The 19772-nt window shown below is 39.1% G+C and overlaps 2 protein-coding genes across 5 annotated transcripts in view; both read left to right on the plus strand.

Annotated features, from left to right (window-relative positions):
- Positions 1–3: 3 nt before the first annotated feature.
- On the plus strand, positions 4–13720 carry morn2 (MORN repeat containing 2). Its single transcript, XM_002933869.5, has 5 exons — positions 4–106; positions 7730–7780; positions 9924–10030; positions 10888–11024; positions 13215–13720. Exons 1-5 carry the CDS (start codon positions 82–84, stop codon positions 13315–13317), a joined length of 423 nt encoding a protein of 140 aa, XP_002933915.2. The 5' UTR covers positions 4–81; the 3' UTR covers positions 13318–13720.
- A 4265-nt stretch (positions 13721–17985) lies between these two features.
- arhgef33 (Rho guanine nucleotide exchange factor 33) overlaps positions 17986–19772 on the plus strand; it is a 48114-nt gene continuing 46327 nt past the window's right edge. For 3 of the 4 annotated variants that reach the window (XM_031902690.1, XM_031902692.1, XM_031902691.1), the window contains exon 1: positions 17987–18359. In XM_031902690.1, the coding sequence (XP_031758550.1) occupies positions 18293–18359 (67 nt within the window). In that variant the 5' untranslated portion in view covers positions 17987–18292. Of the gene's footprint in view, positions 18360–19772 lie in introns of all 4 variants that reach the window. The other variant, XM_031902693.1, reaches the window with a different exon arrangement.

Raw genomic sequence — 19772 nt, forward strand, 5'->3', positions numbered from 1 at the left:
TCGATACGTCATGACCGCCCACCGCCATCCCCTTTTTTTTACTGTGGTAGCTATGGATACGAAACTTGTCTAGGGAAGGCCATGGAGACAACTGGGGAACCGTGTGGTGAGAAATGATTACATTGGCAATAATTTGTATCAAGTTGCTTAATTGTTTCAAGAATGTTAATAGCAAAAAAGTAGTCGAAATAGCCTGACTTTAAAAGATGAGAGTAGCAATTTAAAGTGGTCGTTTACAATAAAATTAACTTTTAATTCAAAAGACATAAAGAAGCAATGATAAAGGGCGACTGGCAGTGAGTCAGTCCATCTATAACCTGTTTAAAGTTTAGGCAGAGATAAACTTCCCATTTTATGAATCTCAATTTATATAAAATTTTACAAATTACCTCTTTAATCACAGCCCAAAAATAATTATAATTTAGTTCTGCTGCCCTTAGTCTGTGATTATTTATCATAACTATGGTCCGTGATGCTGCCTTAAAGGGGACCTGTCACCCACACATAAAAAGCTGTATGATAAAAGGGATTTAAAAATTAAACATGAAATCCAAATTCTTTTTTTAATGAAATCATCATACCTGTTATAAATGCATTTAAAAATCTGAGCTGTCAATCATAAATGGCCTGTGGGACATACAATATATGATTACAATATATGATTGACAGATCAGATTTCAGACAATTTCTTTAACTTTCCATTCAGCACTTCCTAGATATAGCCTATGTAACACCTATTTGACCAGTAAAGGGTTAATCCAGGCTAGTATTTAGTAGAGCATGTGTTACATGCGATCCCCTTTTCCCAGGATGGGCCTCCGCTAAGTGGGAGATGGCCTTTAGGAGCTATTTTGGAGATGAGGAGGTTGTTGAACTACAACTCTCTGATGCTGTATGGTGTAGAGGTAGTAATTAGGACGCCAGAAGGTTCTTTGCTGAATAACTGTAGAACGTTTATTGTCACAGACTAGGTTAAAGCAGGGTTATACTCACAATACTTGAGGTAGATAACAAACAGTAGTAGCAGTTGTAATTATGCAAGGCAGAGTAGCACCACAGTGGAGGTAGATGAGGAGCTAGTAGCAATCCTAAGGATGATCACCCTTTACTGGATCCCTACAGCCAACGGTGGATCAGGGGTAGATACTGCCTGATGCCTGTGTCTGAACTGCGGTCCCTTCAGCAAGGCAAACAGAGCCTGGGTATTGCTAAACCCTTAACTTTCTCCTATGGTGGAGCCAATACTGCTCTTGCTAGATAGCCCTGACTATCTCACACTTATCTAAAGCGTGCTCTAACAGGATCTATCCTACCACTAACTTCTCCTCATTCACGTGGGCCCTGTCCCCGACTTTCACTAGAGCACCAAGGGGCTACTCTAGGGCAGGTGGCTTTTACTGGGGCCTATTCTGATCCCAGGCTCAATGGAGATGTTCCCTGAGAGTCAGAAGGCAGCCAAAGAGAAAGCCACCCCTCCTTGCCAGACACTTTATTAGTCTGCAAGGGGAGTGGTCATCCTAACTAGACCAATAAGGCATAGTGAACTAGATACATGGGACTTTGCCCAGCAACAGTACTAGGAAATAGGAAATAGGGATTTAAAGCCATAGGGACTCTAATACCTATGGGTCCCTACACCTAGATCAGGGGTGGCCAAACCGTCGATCCCCCATGGACTTCTGGTGGACCACGTCTAAGCCTTGAAATGCGGAAGTGCAGTGCTTTTATGGAGTATGCGTACGTATGCTGCATCACGTATGTATGCGGGGAGGAGACAAAGTCGAATTGCGGCACTAAAAAGTCTGGGCTCCCCTGGCCTAGATGGCCAATTCATAAGATTTTGGGGTGATACAAAGCTTGTATTAATAATAGTGTTCACAAAATGGCACCTGCCTGCTGTCTGTGACTGTAAATTCCAAGACTGAAAACAAATGTAAATTGTTTATATAGTGTAAGTAAAGCTTATTTTGCTCAACTAACATGATAGAAAAGCATTAGGAATTATGTTTTAAGGGTGACAGGTCCCCTTTAAAGGTATTGTTTGAATCGTCCTTTAGTCAGACAGTTTGCAAATGGTCTCTGTTTTTTATGACTTGTAGTTTTTTAATTATTTCAGTTTTTGTTCAGCAGCTTTTCTGTTTGTTTCAGCAGCTATTTAGTTGTGCACTTTACCTTAGCAACCAGAAAGTGGTTTGAATAAGGGTCTGGTATATGATTGGCGAGGACTTAAATAGAAAAATAACTTATAAAAAGTAACAATAACAAAAAAGTGTAGCTTCACAGAACAATAGTTTTTTTGGTTTCTGAGATCAGTGACCCAATTTGAAAGCTGCAAAGAGTTAGAAAAAAAAGACATATTATTCAAAAACTATGAAAAATAAATAATGAATGAAATAGTGAATTCAGTGAATTAAAAAATTTGCTTAGAAATGGTCATTATATAACTTATTGAAAGTTAAAGTAACATTTAACTGCCCCTTTAAAGCATGTGCTGGCTGCCAGTAAGCATCATCTGTCTATAACTGTTTTCCTGCACTGCTATTAGAACAGCACAGGTTATTGACATTTACAGCCAGACATGCCAGCACTTGGGGAAGTTGGTGGACAAAGTCTGGGAAAGAAAAATAAATATTGGGTCAATGTGCCAGTATAATGATGAGCAACAATTGGCTACTAAATGAAACAATTTAGACAAAAACAATCACATGCCCCAAAGGCTTACATAGATAATATATATAGCAGTTACTTGTAGCACTTGATGGAATCCTCAGAAAAAAATTAAATGAAATTTCTAGTATAGTGAAGCATCTTCTGTGAATACTCATGTTGGCATATAATAATGGAAACTAGCTGCTCATAAAGAGAATGACACAGACAGGAAGCCTGTTAGTGAAGACACTGATGTTCAGAGGATCAGAGCACACAAAACCATCCTTCCTTAAAAGGCTTGAGAGAAGAAGCTCAGAGGGAATTTTTACTCATAAAATGTTGAACAGCCACTGGCATGGAAATAGGGCACCTGTGTGAGCATCTATTCAGTCTCTAAGTTTTTGTCAAGTTCAATTTCATTAAAACTGTTACTTTTCTTTGTGCCAAAGCTTTCAAAGGTGGCTTTTATAAAGAGCTGTTATCTTTATGAGTAGCAAATTCCATTATTCCCCACACTGGCCTATTCACTGAAGATGATACACATTTCTAGCTTTTGTCTTTTTAGGGATTGCACTACATGCCAGTAGCCAGTAATTACGAAATATATATTTTTTTCTTATTTGTTAGTGCAGGTAGTGCTTTGGGTTGTTTCAGGACACATAGGCATAGAAGTGGAAGTCTGACTAAAGTGAAATAAATCAAAAGAGAGGATGGACTGTGAACTTGTTTTATTTCATTTGCGTTACTCTGTCATTCCATATCCGTTCAGTTACTGGTTACTATCATTCAGCAGTATGTGTTCAGAGCATTATAGTTTTTAGCCACCTTTTAACAGGTATATTTTTTAGAAGTCACCCTGTTTTGGTTTATAAGATTATAAGTTACAGGATATTCATGGCTTTTGTGTATTTTAGCCATATAAACACACAGCACTGCAGTATCATGCCTTTTTGTCTCAGACTGAACAGCCTATTGTAAAGCTGGACATACAGTACATGCACCAATATTATAGTATGAAATGAAGTCTCGTACGATATTTGATGTGTGTATGGTGGATCGACGAGACGACCCATATTGGCACAAGCCTTGGATATCGGTCGCCTCATCGACCGGGCAGGACAAAAGTTTGAAGGCGCCCAAGCAGAAGCTGCGTTTAGGGCTGAATCATCAGATTGGGATAGAATTCCTATTGTTTCTACCTCCATATCTGATGATTCAGCCCTGAACATCAGGGACCAATGGTTGCAGGAAAGTTTGTGATTGTAACATGTATGGCCAGCTTAAGTGTCTAAATGTCTGTTTCCATTGGTGTTGGCAGAAAATTTTCTAGAGGGAAGCATCAACTTTGTAATTTGGTAGCCTGGGGGATCAGCATCACACCACCGAAAATGTAGGCATGAACTGTTACTGGTATGTCCTATTGGGAGGGCCTTTCTGACATCACTAAATGTTCTCTGTGCTTGCACATATCTTAATTGGAGGGAGAAATTGCAAAAACCGGGGAAATGATGAAATTGTGTTGTGAATTAGGGTCCTAAACTGGGCACCTACTGGGGAAGTTGACAGCTATGCTGTTTTTCTAGACTAAGCCTGTGTACAGGTGCTAAGGAAAGGGCTGTGGAGTAGGAGTCAGAGTCGAGGAGTCGGAGGCAATTTTGGGTACCTGGAGTCGGAGTCGGCAAAAAATGAACCGACTCTGACTCCTACTAAATTTAAATGGGAATAAAAAAAAAAAAATAAAGCAAGTTTAAATGTCCCAATCAGGGGTGCTTGTGCCATTAGGCGAGTTGAGAAACTCGCCTCAGGTGGCAGAAGCGCCCCAGTTACCAGGGGCGGCAAAAAGTTTTTTAAACCGGAAATTCGGCTCTTCTAGTGCAGAGAGCGCAATTGCGCTCTCTGCACTAGCGATCTCACCGCCCCCGGACCTGCTCCTGCGCTCAGAAGGTAAGCGCTGGGGAGCGCGGGGGGGGGGGGGGGCGGCATCCAGGAGCCGCCTCAGGCGGCGATATGTCCAGAATCGCCCCTGGTCCCAATTCACAAACAGTCATAATTAATTACTTCTCTGCTATAATAATAAAGCCCAATGCACGCAGTGCATAAACGAACTCGTTGAGTGACCATGAAGCATGCTTTTCATTGACTGTATGCTTCACTAAATGGAACGTAATGCACAGTTAAGGTGCGGCAGCTCCACTGCGTCGTGTTCCTCTGTTACAGGGAACCCAATGCCCACTGGGAACCTAGCAAATTTTTTGACCACGCCCCAATTAACACACCCCATTTTTTTCTAAAAATACTCCTTTTATATAGTTGAAATGGTGGGATCAGACGCAAATGTGCTATACCCTCATACTGTACTATCTAAGGGAAACAATATAGCAACTCCTACATATAAATACAAATATAGAGAGAAGGCAGTCAGTTATAACTATGTACCAGTTTTTCCCCCCATACACAGTGCCCCCAATGGCCCACAGTACCCTTCATACACAGTGCCCCCCAATACACATTACCCTTCATACACAGTACCCTTCATACACAGTGCCCCCCAATACACAGTGCCCCCCAATAGATAGTGCCCCCCCAATACACAGTGCCCCCAATACACAGTGCCCCCCAATACACAGTGCCCCCCAATACACAGTACCCTTCAATCACAGTGCCCCCCTATACACAGAACCCTTCATACACAGTACCCTTCATACACAGTGCCCCCCAATACACAGTACCCCAATACACAATGCCCCCAATACACAATGCCCCCCATACACAATGCCCCCCATACACAATGCCCTTCATACACAGTACCCCAATACACAGTGCCCCCCATTACACAGTGCCCCCATTACACAGTGCCCCCCATTACACAGAGCCCCCATTACACAGAGCCCCCCAATACACAGTGCCCCCATTACACAGAGTCCCCCAATACACAGTGCCCCCCATTACACAGAGCCCCCCACACATCCTCCTACTTCTTCCGCGGTTCCTCTCCTTATGCAGCTACATGTGCGCAGGCCCTTTTATAAGGTTGCGCCCCATGTGTACATGTGACGTCAGTACGCACGGGGCGCAACCTTTTAAAAGGGCCTGGCACCGCCGGAGAAGAAGCCACATAATGAGAGGAACCGCGCAAGGAGCAGGAGCGCCCACCTTCAGCCAGCGGATTTCGCTATCACGGATCGTTCCATGAATGTTACGGAAATGCGGGACATTCATGGAACGATCTGGGACAGCGGGATGTGCTATAAAAAGCGGGACTGTCCCGCGCAAAGCGGGACAGTTGGGGGGTATGTTTTAAGTGCCCCTTCCCCCCTGCCCCTTCCTGGATGTATAAAATACATTAGCATATTAAAAACAGAGGAGTCGTGGAGTCGGAGTCGGAAGTATCAGAAACTGAGGAGTTGGAGTCGGAGTCGGAGAATTTTTCTACTGACTCCACAGCCCTGAAGGAAATACCAAGTTTGTAGGAAATTAATTTTGTTGGCAAAGCCCAGAAAGTCTTTCACAGCCTCCATAATACTCATCAGCACAAAACACATAAGGCTTTTAAGGACATGTAAAATGTAATAAAAATATATTTCTTACTTTATTTGGCCTGCCAAATGTTTGAAGTGCTTACTTATTCTTTTGTGAACTAGTTAAAACTATTATAGGGACCCAGGGCAGTTATTCTTGCCCAGTTTGAGGGCAAAACTTTCCCCTTCCTGTGCATGCCTATGGATAGAAAAAATGAAAAAAGTCCCACCTCATTCCTCTATTCAGATTTGTGGATATAAGGCTGAGAGAAAGCCTAGGAAACTAGGTTCCAAAACTGATCACTGCTGTTTATGAAATATATAGTAATTTGGTGTGGTGCAGACTCATGAGTCCAGACTCATGAAGAGTCATCCTTCAGCACAAAAAACACCCTGTGGAGGAAACCTTTGGGGAACAATGCCTTTAAGGACTGCCCTTCCCCCTGGGCATACAGAGGTTAATGCAGTAGCTGAGATAAAAGGTCAGACTAGCGAAAGACTCCTTTGGTTTGTGTAGAGGTGGAGGGTTGGCCCGATATTTGGCCATAACACATCATTCTTAGCTGAATGATGGGAACCAGTTTTTTTTGTTGTTTTTTTTTAAAAAGAAGAAATAAACAAGTTTGGTGGAAGCACTGAGCATTTTGGCTACAGTTAATGGGCATGACATTAACAACCCTTAGGGCTAAACTCCACTTGAGATTTTGTAGGATGGTGTTGATCGACAAAACACGTCCTACAAGTTGGGTGTAGTTGCATGGGTCAAAATATAATGGGATTGACAAAAATCTAATGTGTAAACTACATAAAAGATTTGCTATCCAACACAACACGCTTGTTGAAAAGGAATGCTGCATGTTGTGTCATCATCTGACTTTTTTTACCTCTTTGAAATACATTGACTGTAGATGCATGAACAAAACACACCCTCCGACTTTATCTGATCCATCTTTACATTACAGCCTATGGAGATCAGATTTTGTAGAATCCTACAAAATCTCTTGCAGTTGCATGGTGTTGTGTGCTGTTGCATGACAAGACCAAATAAATCTGACACACAAAATCTGATGAAAATCTTCTGTGGAGTTTAGCCCTTAAGGGCTATGTCCCTTCCTGCGGACACCTATTCCTGTTTTTGTTTTAGGTGATAACATTTTAAATGTATGCAGCATTGGCACCAATAAGTCATGAAATATCATGTACTGTTTCTTAATAAACTAGTGAATGATGAATGGATGGATGGCATAGTCGTTGTTGCTGAGCCTACTTCTTGGATTAGGTAGGTGACAAAATTGAACTGTCAGCCCTTGAACCAGCCCTGAAATTAATATTTAGCAGTGAAAATCAATATGTTTGTTTAGCAATGGCATCAAGGTTTTGGATATCCAAAACCATTGTAATTGGAGCTATATCCCATTTAAGGGCATAATATTAGGTTCTATTGGCTTCATTATATGAAATCTATTAACTGTGAATATTAACTGTCAGTTTTACAGAGATACTGGTTGTGTATTCTTCTTGTGGTATCAGACCATCAAGTAACAGATTTTTTTCTTCCACAGCTCCAGAGTTATCTCAGATTTCATATGTTTTCCCCAATGGAGACAGATATGGTAAGGTGAACACCTTGTAAACGAACCAAAGACCTTATACGCACACCCTTAACTCTCCTCAAAAATTCACGCTCGGTGCTCACTGCGGGGGGATCGGCACCCTCCCAAAGACTCCAAATAGAAAAAAGCAATGGCACTCAAGAGCTACAAACGGGACTAGCCCTTTAGATACTTTATTATGGAAGTGCACTTCCGTAATAAAGTATCTAAAGGGCTAGTCCCGTTTGTAGCTCTTGAGTGCCATTGCTTTTTTCTATAAGGTGAACACCTTGTTCAGACTGGCATATATAAGATATATGTTTGATATTAAAGGGGCACAGTAACTACTCCCATTTATTATACACATAGTTTACATAAGCTTTACAAGTGTTCTCTTAATTTTAGTCATAAATGTCTACTTAAGGATATTTTTATAATTTATAAGTTATGTTTTATGTGAATAAAAATAGTAATTTGTCAGTTGGATATATTTATACAAGAAAGTGCAAAGGAATCTATGTAAGATCAATTATCCTCTATTTAAAGGGCACCTGTCACATTAGAATTGTTTCCCCCACCATAGGTTCGGGCATATAGAGCCCACACTCCGGTTGGGGGAAACAATAGATTAAAAAAAAAACAGTCCCCACCAGGGCTAGGCCACCCTCACCAGGAAGGAACTCCCAGTGGGGGTGGGCATGTTGTATAGCAGGGGTGTCAAACTCAATCACATAAGGGGGCCGAAATCTAAAACACAGGCTAAGTCGCGGGCCAAATTTTTTATTAATATACTTAGTAAGATACTAAGGGGTATATTTATCACAATGTGTAAAAAGTGGAGTAAGACATTACCGGTGATGTTGCTCAAATCAGCCAATAGATGCTTTGCTACTGTTGAAATCTGATTACTGATTGGATGCCTTGGGCAACATTACTGGTAATGCTTCACTGCACTTTTTACACACCATGATAAATATACCCCTTAGTCTTAGTTGCTATGTAAGGAAAATGGAAATTGATCAGGCTGGATGTCAACACACTCACCAAGGGCCACATAAAACATCCAGGTGGGCCGGATTTGGCCCCCGGGCCTTGTGTTTGACATATATGTTGTATAGCATGCAACCATACTGGGCAACAGGTCCCATACCTGTACCGAATTCATATTTGATTGCCATTCATTATTTCTTATAGACTGATTTAAAGGTTGAGGCTGAGGGCAAAACTGATCCTGACTTGTTTATGAACCTGAGGTCTAAAGTTAAAATAGCCCTCTAATAGGAGGAGGCCTTTATCAAATTATGCTGAAAAGTAGGAAAGATTAATGAGCTTGACTAAAACATAGAAAAGGCAGTTTTGTACTATGCAAAAAGCCGCTCTTTGTAACTTAAAGAGCCGAGATTCCCATTTTTATATCAGAATTTAGGCTCTTCTCGTTCAGAGAGAGCTATTGCGCTCTTTGAACTAGTGATGTTGCACCCCCTCGCCCCCCCTCTCACGTGAAAAAGCTAAACACGGGGGGAACAAGGGGGGTGGCATCAACTTGCACACCTCAGTAGCTGGCTATATATTAATTAGGGCTGCACCAAATCCACTATTTTGGGATTCAATCGAACGCTGAATCCTTCATGAAAGATTTGGCTAAATGCAAATTAGGGCAAGGAATGGCTAAAGAGAACTGCCTGTGGTGAAAAATTTACATGACGTGACAAAAAGTCATATGATTTTAAGGATTTGGATTTTGTTCAGTCAGGCACTTAGATTTGGCTGAATCTGAATCCTGCTGAAAAAGACAAGAACAATCCTGGCCGAATCAAGAACCGAATCCTGGATCTGGTGCATCCCTAGCAGTTATCCAGTAATCACTTGCATCAGAGCTATTTACATCCCTAGCCTATGTCCATTAAATTTAAATGATTGCTTAGTAGATTCTGAAGCTGAAAAAAAAAATCTCATTCTGTCTCTTAATTTGTCAGATAAAAAGGAGAAAAGTCAGGCAAGTCCTTGTGTGGTCACTATACTATAAGTTCTAATACAGATAATTTGTATTTTTTAACTTGCTAAAAATGCATTCCAACTTTTTTTTGTGTAGATTTTTATAAACATTGCAGCCACATGGTCAGATGTCATCAGGTTCTCCAGTAATAACATATTGTCATTTCAGATGGAGAATGTAGAAGGACACAATCAGAATTGTTGGAGAGGAATGGAACAGGAGTCCATAAAAGTCTGTGTGGTTTGACCTACTCAGGATTATGGAACAATGATAAGGTAAATGCTTCATCTCGTGGGGCACAATACTGATTTTCCCCAAACTGACCTTCCCCAAAATCTATAGGCCCATCAACATTATGTATATTTACCAGTAAAATATCTTAATATAATTGCCTTTGTGGAAATCCCAGACCCTGATATTAAAATGTGTCTTTTATGTCTGATTTTGCATCACTTCTCTATCATTAGCCTCATTGCCTCCTGCAGTATGCTGGCACAAAGGGCGATTAGTCGCTTGTGATAAATTGTGGCTTTCCCAATGACAATAACGTAAATCGCTGGTGGGATAACATGCGGTGCTATTTTTTCCAAAGCCACTCAAAGTTTTCTTTCTAGTCATCTTCAGGCAACATAAGAAAAATGAAGCACTGCCTACATTTTCCCACTAGAGATATACATTATTGCTAGTAGGAAAGCATTTCGGGTAGATTAGTTGCCCACGGTAGCAAAGGGTTATTGCAAGTGACTAACTTCCCTGTGTGTCAGTGGCATAAATAGAAGTTCCCAAGCCCCACAGAATAAACATTGATATTTACTTTAGTAAGACGTCTTGAGCTTTATAGATAGTGTTTTAGGGCAATGACACATGGGGAGAGTTAGTTTTAGGGCAATGACACATGGAGAGAAAAATCTCCTGAAAATCCCATCCCCTTCACTAACAGTTAAATTGCCACAAGTAAATTATATTACTCATGGCAATTCAATTTAATCGTGAATAAAATGTGAATGAAGGTGGGCAACAAATCTCTCCATGTGCCATTTCCCTTAAAGCTATAGCCTTATTAACATTCCACTTTAGAGTAACAGAGCATGTCTGGAGTCAGAATACTAAATTCTTCCATTTTATACTACAGATGAATGGCATGGGGAGACTTGAACATCCATCAGGGGCTGTGTACGAAGGAGAATTTACTGATAATATGTTTCATGGGAAAGGTACATACATTTTCCCAAATGGAGCCAGATATATAGGAAGCTTTAACCAGAACAGGTGAGATTTCCCTATCTTCAGTTTGAATAATTGCCAGTGTTACAATATGAGCAACAAAGAAAGCAACTCTTTGGGGGGGGGGGGTGGTAGTAAGAATATAGAAAGATTATGATCAATAACTTTTACAACTGATACATTCTGCATTAGCTCTTACTTGCATTAAAACATTTAATTAGTGACATTATTATCACACCTATCACATCTTACTATTTTTGTAAGAAAAAAGGACAAGAAAAGCCTGATTCACTGGTGTTGCAAATATATCAAGTGAAGTTTTGTTCCCTGAACCAGTGCTCAGCTCAGGAGAAAAAGTAATGTAGTGCAGCACCACCATGTTTCGTAACTTTCTCTGTCATCCCCTGGTAAACTTAAAGCCTGATTTATCTATTGTCAAGTTCATGAAATCAAGTCACAATTACTCAAGTTCCCCCCCCCCCCCAAATGAGTGTTATAATTCTCAAGCGTTAGCATATCTAAGAAAATACTCAAAATAGAATACTACATAATTTGTCTGGGAAAAAAGTTACAGAAACAGAAGTCGCATTTGCAGCTGCATTTTTTTTCTTGAATTGTGAATATTAGTAAACCCCTAGACTCGTACATGTGCAGTAGTCAAAGTCTGCTCTGGGGATACCTGGTAAAGGGATGCCATGTAAGATGGCATCTCTGTGCTGGTTACATTTTTTCTCTGGGCTTTTTCCTTTAATACCCCTTTCTCATAATGCAAAGCAAATAAGAGCAGCGAAAGAGCAGGTGTTTCACCTGTAGGTATCCTCACCATTTTTTTTATATATGAGTTTTATATATTGTGCCAGTTCAGTTTTAGGTCAGAAAATCTATAAAAATACTCCAGTCTATCAAGAAATGTGGGTCAAATATTTCCCAGAGGATTCCAAATATATTAATGCATTCAGAACAAGACAATTTTATTACAGTTGCCCTACCGTGAGATGATCTGCTGGGTGCCGTAAATTATACAGGATAGGGGCTTGATTACTGGAGCAAATAGAATTTCTGATATCATACAGATTTAATGCACTACAATGTACTACATTGATTTGAAGAGCAGGGATTGCTAAACAGCAGTCTAAACTCATAAGGGGTCTTTACAATGAAGAACGCAGTGTGCAAAGTGTCAAAATAACCCCACAGACTCTCAGTTAAACTTGAGGCTGAGTTGCCTTGTGACTACTTTATTTACTGTCCAAGTTTTCTGTAATAAAGGAGACCCCTAATGGGATTTTTTTGAGCTTTTAGATTTAAACTGTATTTTATGGTTCAACATATGATCCGGTTACAGATATTCAGAAATCAATAACTACATGCTATTGTACACTTTATTTGTCACCCTCACAAAATAAGATTACGGATATATATACAGGAAGTTGTTAGAACCCAGCAACTGCACCATCAGTCCTGCCCAAGTGCTCTCTTCATGTTTGGGTGGTAATCAAAAACACAAGTGTGCTTACTTCTAGATTTAGCAGTAGATTATTTTATATGTATCAAAATGCCAGTCCTGGACACTTGCCGATACATATTTTAAGTAGTATACAACATTCGCAAGAGGATTTCTTTCATCCAGAAAATATCTACACCATTGTCTTTTTACATCACAGACTTTTCATAAGCCTCTAGATTTATGAGGATCAACATATTTTTTGGACCTCAGTATTGGGGTAGAAAGAAGAAACTGTGTGAGAGGGTTTATCAAGCAGAAAAACAAATACTTTTTAGGAATAATACCAAATTTCAAAGAACTAAATATGATCTGAGTACTCCCCATGCCATAAGTATGAAATCAACTCAGCACCGTGCTGTCTGTGCTTTCTGTGTGCTCCCAGCATATTTGTCAACAAATTCAGAAACATTTCTGCATTTGTTTGGGCAGATTAAGGCTAAATGCTAAAATTGCCTGATAATTATTCATATGTTCTGAATATGTTCATGAGCAAAGTAACATCAAATAAGTGCATGCAAGTGAAAAATGAATTATTTTTGCTAATTAAAAAGGCGCATGAAACAACATTTCATTGCATTTAAATATTTTTGTAATGTCATATTTTATTTAGTGTCAGATAAGAGCCTATTTAGTGCAGAAATAGACATCTAGGACAGTAAATTAAAGCATTTCATGCATGAAGTATGTGTCAAAGAGAATCAAGACTCACATACTCTTTGCTTTCACAGAATGGAAGGAGAAGGTGAATACGTGGATGCACACGGACTGCAATGGAGAGGAATGTTTCATTATAAAGCAGCACCGGGGCTCAGATTAAAGCTGGAAATATAGTTCTAATCAGACTTACACCAAAAGAAGGACATCATCTTCTAGTCAGTCATCTGTAGCACTTTCTTGCTTGACCCATTATGCATATAGCAGAAGAAGGGATTACATTAAAAAGAATAAACAGTGTCCCTGCATTGAAAAGTGGCATGTTCCTAGTATTACAAATCTATATTATTATCATTTTGTAAAGAGATAAATACTGTAGAGTTGGGGGTAAAATATGACAAATCGGTGTGCACCAATATAAAGTGCAGAGAACATTGTTAATAAAAACTGTGAATATTTCTTTATAGCGTTACAAACAATCTATTTTAAGCTCATCCAGCTTGGCAAAACTTTCATTAGTTTAATAGAATAAGAGAATTTGCTCACTTCTATGATGAATAAATAAAGAGACCATAACAAATTCCTGACCAGCTGTGGATAAATATATAAGAGTTGTATCTGCCATTACCTTTTGAATTAAGATGGCATTATAAGAACAAAACAACTCAGTCTTGCTCAGTTTGGTCAGTTTTGCTATTTAGGCAGAATGGAAGCTCAACTGCCATTGTCTTAAAACCAGTGCGGCCAGCTTTTTTAGTTTGATATTTTTTGCTTCTTTATCCAAAGAATATTTAGAAATAGCATTGTGGTGTTATGTGCAAACTAACTGCTCTTTTTCTGTAGCTTAATTTCATCGCTGCTTTGATTTCTTGTTGCCAGTTTTCATTGTCTTTACAGTGGGTATTATGCCAGTTTCCATTGGCTTTAAAGTGGGAATTATATGCCACTTTCTGTCAGAGATGGTTACTGCTTAACGGTTTATCTGCATGATACAACTACTTATCCAAGGGCCGCCGACTCACTTGTTCCTCTAGGTGTTTTATTATTAATAATAACAATCTTCAGGCTTGTTGATTTATATAAAAATAGAGTATGACAACAATGATTCTGGCAGGCATTCACAAATCTCACAAACAGTTGGCATGAAAAAGAGTTGTAAGCATTATTTTAAACAAGAGCAGGACACATGCTAGCTTTACTGCCTAACAGCCTAAATAAGCATTACATAGTAAACAGCAATATCGTACCTGAACCCAAATTGGCACACGCAAAATGAAAATAATAATAAAACTGCATACATTTTGAACAAAACATGGTCGCTTTCAGTTGTCCAGAACTTTAAGTCACTTAAGTTTAAGGGTCTGGATTTGGTTTAGCTGAACACTTTCTGAATCCTCTAAAAAGCCAAATCCCAAACCGAATGCTGGGCTCAATACATCCCTACCAAAAATAATATGTAATAAAGTACAGTGTTGTATATCATTATAAAAAGTGCATAGTAATGCAACATGGCTCACTAAAATGTGTGTTATACGAAATTATGTACCCTTGGAAGTATGGACATTAGAAGACAGCTCAGAGTTCCGGTCTTATAAACTGCAGGGCCCAATTGCGAGAGTGTGTACCCTCGGGTAGCAGTATGAATGCAGTGTCCACTTTGTGTTTACTGTCCTGGAACACATAGCAGCATTGTTGGGGGTGGGCTGGACAGCTTTATGTGCTTATTTCCGCTGGTGCAGGGCCCTATTGGCCCAATAGGTCCAATTGGCTTAAGGCCAGCCCTGTGTATAAAAGTACTTGGTCTTTTGACTTATGTATGTATATGTATGTATGTATATCCTTATTTATGAATCGCTACTTATGTATGCAGCGCTGTACAGTAGGATAGACAGAGGGTTAAAGATAATGATAGATAAATGCACAGTATAATACACAGTATAACAATAAATACAAATAAATACAAGACACAGTTGCAAAAAGTTAAGAGTCAAAGACACAAGAGGATGGAGGTCCCTGCCCCGTAGAGCTTACAATCTAGATGACTTATGAATAGTATCTTGCAGTATTCTTATATTTAACAATAGGGGTACAATATTCTCTGGATAATCCCTTTAATATAAAAGGATTTACTGTCCCTGGAGTAAAACTTCATGGATTTTTGTATGTTTCTTCAGTAAAAATAAACCATATTAGTACACTTTTACTGTATTATCTTAGGTATGTATAGTACCTAAACAATTTAAGAATACATTTTTCATGATATTGACCTTTACAGTCACATTCACCAAGGGAAGTCCCTTAATTTATCTTGAAGCATACTTTATGCCAATACAGAATAATTTATATAAAACCTTTAGCCGGCTTCATAGATCTCAAATTGATTTTTTTTTCCTAATAAAGAACAAAGCTAAGGAAATGGAAGTAAATGGATAAGATTGTCGTTATTACAAATGGTTATGGTATGCACATTCATACAATACAAGCATTCACCCTGGAACCTTAAAAAGGTATAAATGCTTTTATTAAGTATTTATTTATTACCTGGTGTTTAAATAGAACTGAGACATTTACATAGTGCTTTACAGGGATTATACATTATTCCCATGATTCCCTGCCCCAATGGAATTTACAATCTAAGGTTCCCATCAAGGAGCCCATTAACTTGCATGTATATTTTTGCAGTGTGAGAGAAGACCAGGGTACCCAGAGGAAACACAGGCAACAGGTCATAGAACTCAAGTACAAAATAAGACATGATTACTGTGTCTTGTTTAAATGCACACATGCTTATATGCATACACAAATAGAACCAATGTCTTGCAAAACATATTCAAAAATCTTCAGCACACCACTTACATACATGTTCTCAGAGGGTGCTTAACTTCCACAGCCCCTCCCAAGCCTTTTTTCCATGTATCTTTGCAAAGGGGAAGAAGCACTCCAGTCTGTCGGCATTGCCTTTAAATCACTTATTGAAAATACCAGACCAGATTTATGAGGGTAGAGAATATGTTTTGCAATGTATCTTTGCAAAGGGGAATCATTTATTTGCAGAAATGGACAAACAGCACAAGCTTTCGGGGGTGACCCCTTCTTCATTGCACCTGAAGAAGGGGTCACCCCCGAAAGCTTGTGCTGTTTGTCCATTTCTGCAAATAAATGATTCCCCTTTGCAAAGATACATTGCAAAACATATTCTCTACCCTCATAATTCCTATTTTTCAATGAGTGAAGAAGAGGAATGGAATTAGAGAAACAACAGCATTCTTATCTGAGCATTCAGGTCTTCTTCTGGATTTGCTGGCACTTTTCTTTTAGATGCAGCAGTTAATGGCATAATAGTGGCAGCTGATTACTCTATCTCTGTTTCTCAGTTGTTTCCACTGTCTGGTATCTAAATATGGTAAGATCTATGCATCTCCTATGCCCAGATAGCCCATAGCCCCAAAAGGGGAGCCCATAGGGCCCTCGTGTCTTGCTAAAGAGTCAAATGGACAGCCACTGGCCTCACCTCTGGTCCAAATAGTTCCAGGGTATTGCAGTTATCTTGTGGCAACCATGGACTTACCAGGGCCCCTCTGAGCTACTATACTGTTACAGAGGTAAAATTTGATTTTTTTGTTTATTTTTTAGTGTTTGGGAAGAGGCTGGGGAATTAAAGAGATACATGCCAGCTAATTTTATGTCTTCTTTAACGGGTGTATTGGCCTTAGTATTACCATTAAGAATTTTATACACTACTGCTTCAACATAACTTGCCACTTCTAAGAATTAATCTGTGCTAATATTATTAAAATTGTTAAGATAAAATAAAATATTTATGGGTTCGCTGGTCACGTTGAGTTCACTAAATAAAAAGACACTTAAAATATATAGAAACTGAAAAGTGAAAACTACTTCAAATATTCCTCATAGACTGGCTTGTCTGTTTAATGGAAATTTTGTTTATTAACCCCTGACAAGCCAGTATATGAGGAATATTTGAGGTAGTTTTCACTTTTAGAGCGCAGTTTCTATATATTTTAAGCGTCTTTTTATTTAGTGAGTGGGAACTCTACATGTCTATTAATTTGCCACTTGGCTTCATTTATTATTTTCTGTATACTTTTTCGTTTCTTCTGCAATTCTCTCTTGGGCTTTAACCTGGTTGACCATAGCACACTATATGTAAATCTAAGGTGAGCGTCCCCTTTATTGTAAATGTTTTGAGATTTATCCTTATCCCCTGTGCATTGGCCCCATGTATAAAATGAAAACTCAGAGGGACAGGAATTCATTGTGCCTGGTTAACTGTTTGTACTTCCTATAATCATATTAGAAAAAGCAAAATAAAATCATATTAGCATCAGTCCAACTTCTCTAGCAACCAACAAATTGCTTAGAAATTGCTATGACAGCTCTTCCCTAAACTAAACTGTTTAAATGCTCTGTGTGGCAGTAGACATGAGTTGCACTGCTGCCATTGGGATGGGGTGCTTGCCCTACAATAAGACTCGTATTTCTGTGGAGGTTGGAGTGCTGATGAGATGGCATACAGGGCAGTAGAAGTGTCTTATTGGCGACTGGTAAGGGCAAAGGTGTGGTGCAGTGCAGCAATAAACAGGGAGGAGGTGGAGGCATTCTCATGCCTCTTGTATAGTATAGCTTCAGTGTCCTGCTAAGCAGAAATATCACATTAAGATGATTTGCCACATTCATTACACATTAAATCTGTGATTACTCAGCAGGCAAGCACATCTATCTGCTTAAATGTGTTCATCTGTACATGGCTATCTATGTTTGTTCATCTTTAGATGGCTTCAGTGATACTGCAGAACAGAAGCATTCAAAAGGAGATATGCTCTTGCTGCAGGACACACTAGGGATTTCATTTGTTGCAATGCATTCAGTGCTTCATCTGAGAGAAAGGGAGAGGGTTAATGCTTTGGAATTAACTTTCCCAGGACTCGTGACTTCAGGGAGTAAAATACAGAGCAGCCTTGTTCAGTGTCTGTGTTCTCTTGCATCCCGAAGTGAGCACACAGCTTTGCTTGCTGAACGCGAAGGTTATGTAAGGAGGAGAGACTTCTGTAAAACCAATGAGTAGCAAGTGACAGTTTTAGCCCAGGAGCATTCAGCTGTAGGAGGGCTGCAATCCTCCTGCTCTATTCACATGCACCTCCAGCTGAGACCAAGCTGTCCAAACAGGCGCACCTTGAACCGTTCAGAAGTGACCTATGGTGAGTCTATTGGTGAATCTCTTGTCTTTCTTCTATTGCTGTTAGATTTTGCACCGCTTTATTTCTCATATTCTGTACCTGATATCTTAAGCTGGCTTTATTTTAAAACTAAACTGCACTGCTTAACTAAATGATAAAAAGAGATTTAAATTATAATGTTATGTTCATGAATACTATTTAGTCCATATACTCTTGGTATTAAAAGTGTATTTATATAAGTTAGAGATCTTTTTTACTCTGATGCTGTACAGAGTTCACTTTATAAGTGTATAAGCGATACCTACAACTGTAATGTCATAGAGTTTATAGATCTTATGTGGTTTTGATATAGGGCATGAGTTTGGTTGTGCTTAAATCCATGTAGATTCTATAATATGACAACCCATCACTCACTGACTGAACTCACTGAGCTATCAACTGGACCAGGAACTTTTATCAGCATCAACAATAATAACTAAATGAATGTAAATTATGATATTGTCTCTTGTAGTATGTATTTAATAATCCAAGCCAAGTCAGGCAAGTAGGAAACCATACATTGTCCCAGTCTTCAACAGGTGAATATCCTTGCCAGGGACAGTCTGCGAGGGTTAAAGACTGTTGCTGCTTTTTTTGTGTAGTTTGTTTGTAGCCTGTTTGTAGCCTGTAGTGTCTGTATAAGGACACTAAACTCTGTTCACTTTTGCCATGAGACTATTGCTGAAATTGCATATAAAGAAATGGTTGCTGTTAAACGGAGTTTGTTTGCTGGGCCTAAAACTACACCTCAGGGAAATGATATAGGAAACAAGAATGAGCATAAGGCTAAACAAGTTGAGTAAGCTATTTCTCCAAAGTGAAGGTCTATTCAGAGCCAAGAATGGTCCAAAATGTAATCTAAAACAGTGTTGTCTTACTATTTCCACTTAACTGGCCAGTTATCTGACATAACATATATCTGGGGCATAAAAGTCCATATATGGTCTGTGTGTCTTTACCTGAACAACCCTTATCTATAGGACTAGCCAGTAAATATGGTAATGTAAAAAATACTGTTCCACTGAAAAATACATTTGGTATAGAATGAACTTTTGTGCCAACTAAGGCAAAACCCAATTATTTAGATAATGGTCTACTGGTGGAAAGATATTTTTCAGACATCCATAGATTTAGTGCATCAATAGATAACAAAGTCTCTGTTTAGAAACGTTTTACAACAAGTGCTGAGACATGCTTTATCCTATGGAGAAAATACATGCATAATTGATGCATTGAAAATGCATCTCAAACACTCTTAAAATTGCAGGGACACCAAACTGAATGTCAGTATAATATAATATGCTATTACACATATATTATCTTTTATATAGGTACCCCTTATTGTAAAATGTAAGGAAAGTCAGAGGAGTTTCATGATCATGTAAAGGCCAAGTG

The sequence above is a fragment of the Xenopus tropicalis genome, chromosome 5, assembly GCF_000004195.4.
Source record: "Xenopus tropicalis strain Nigerian chromosome 5, UCB_Xtro_10.0, whole genome shotgun sequence".
Taxonomy (NCBI): domain Eukaryota; kingdom Metazoa; phylum Chordata; class Amphibia; order Anura; family Pipidae; genus Xenopus; species Xenopus tropicalis.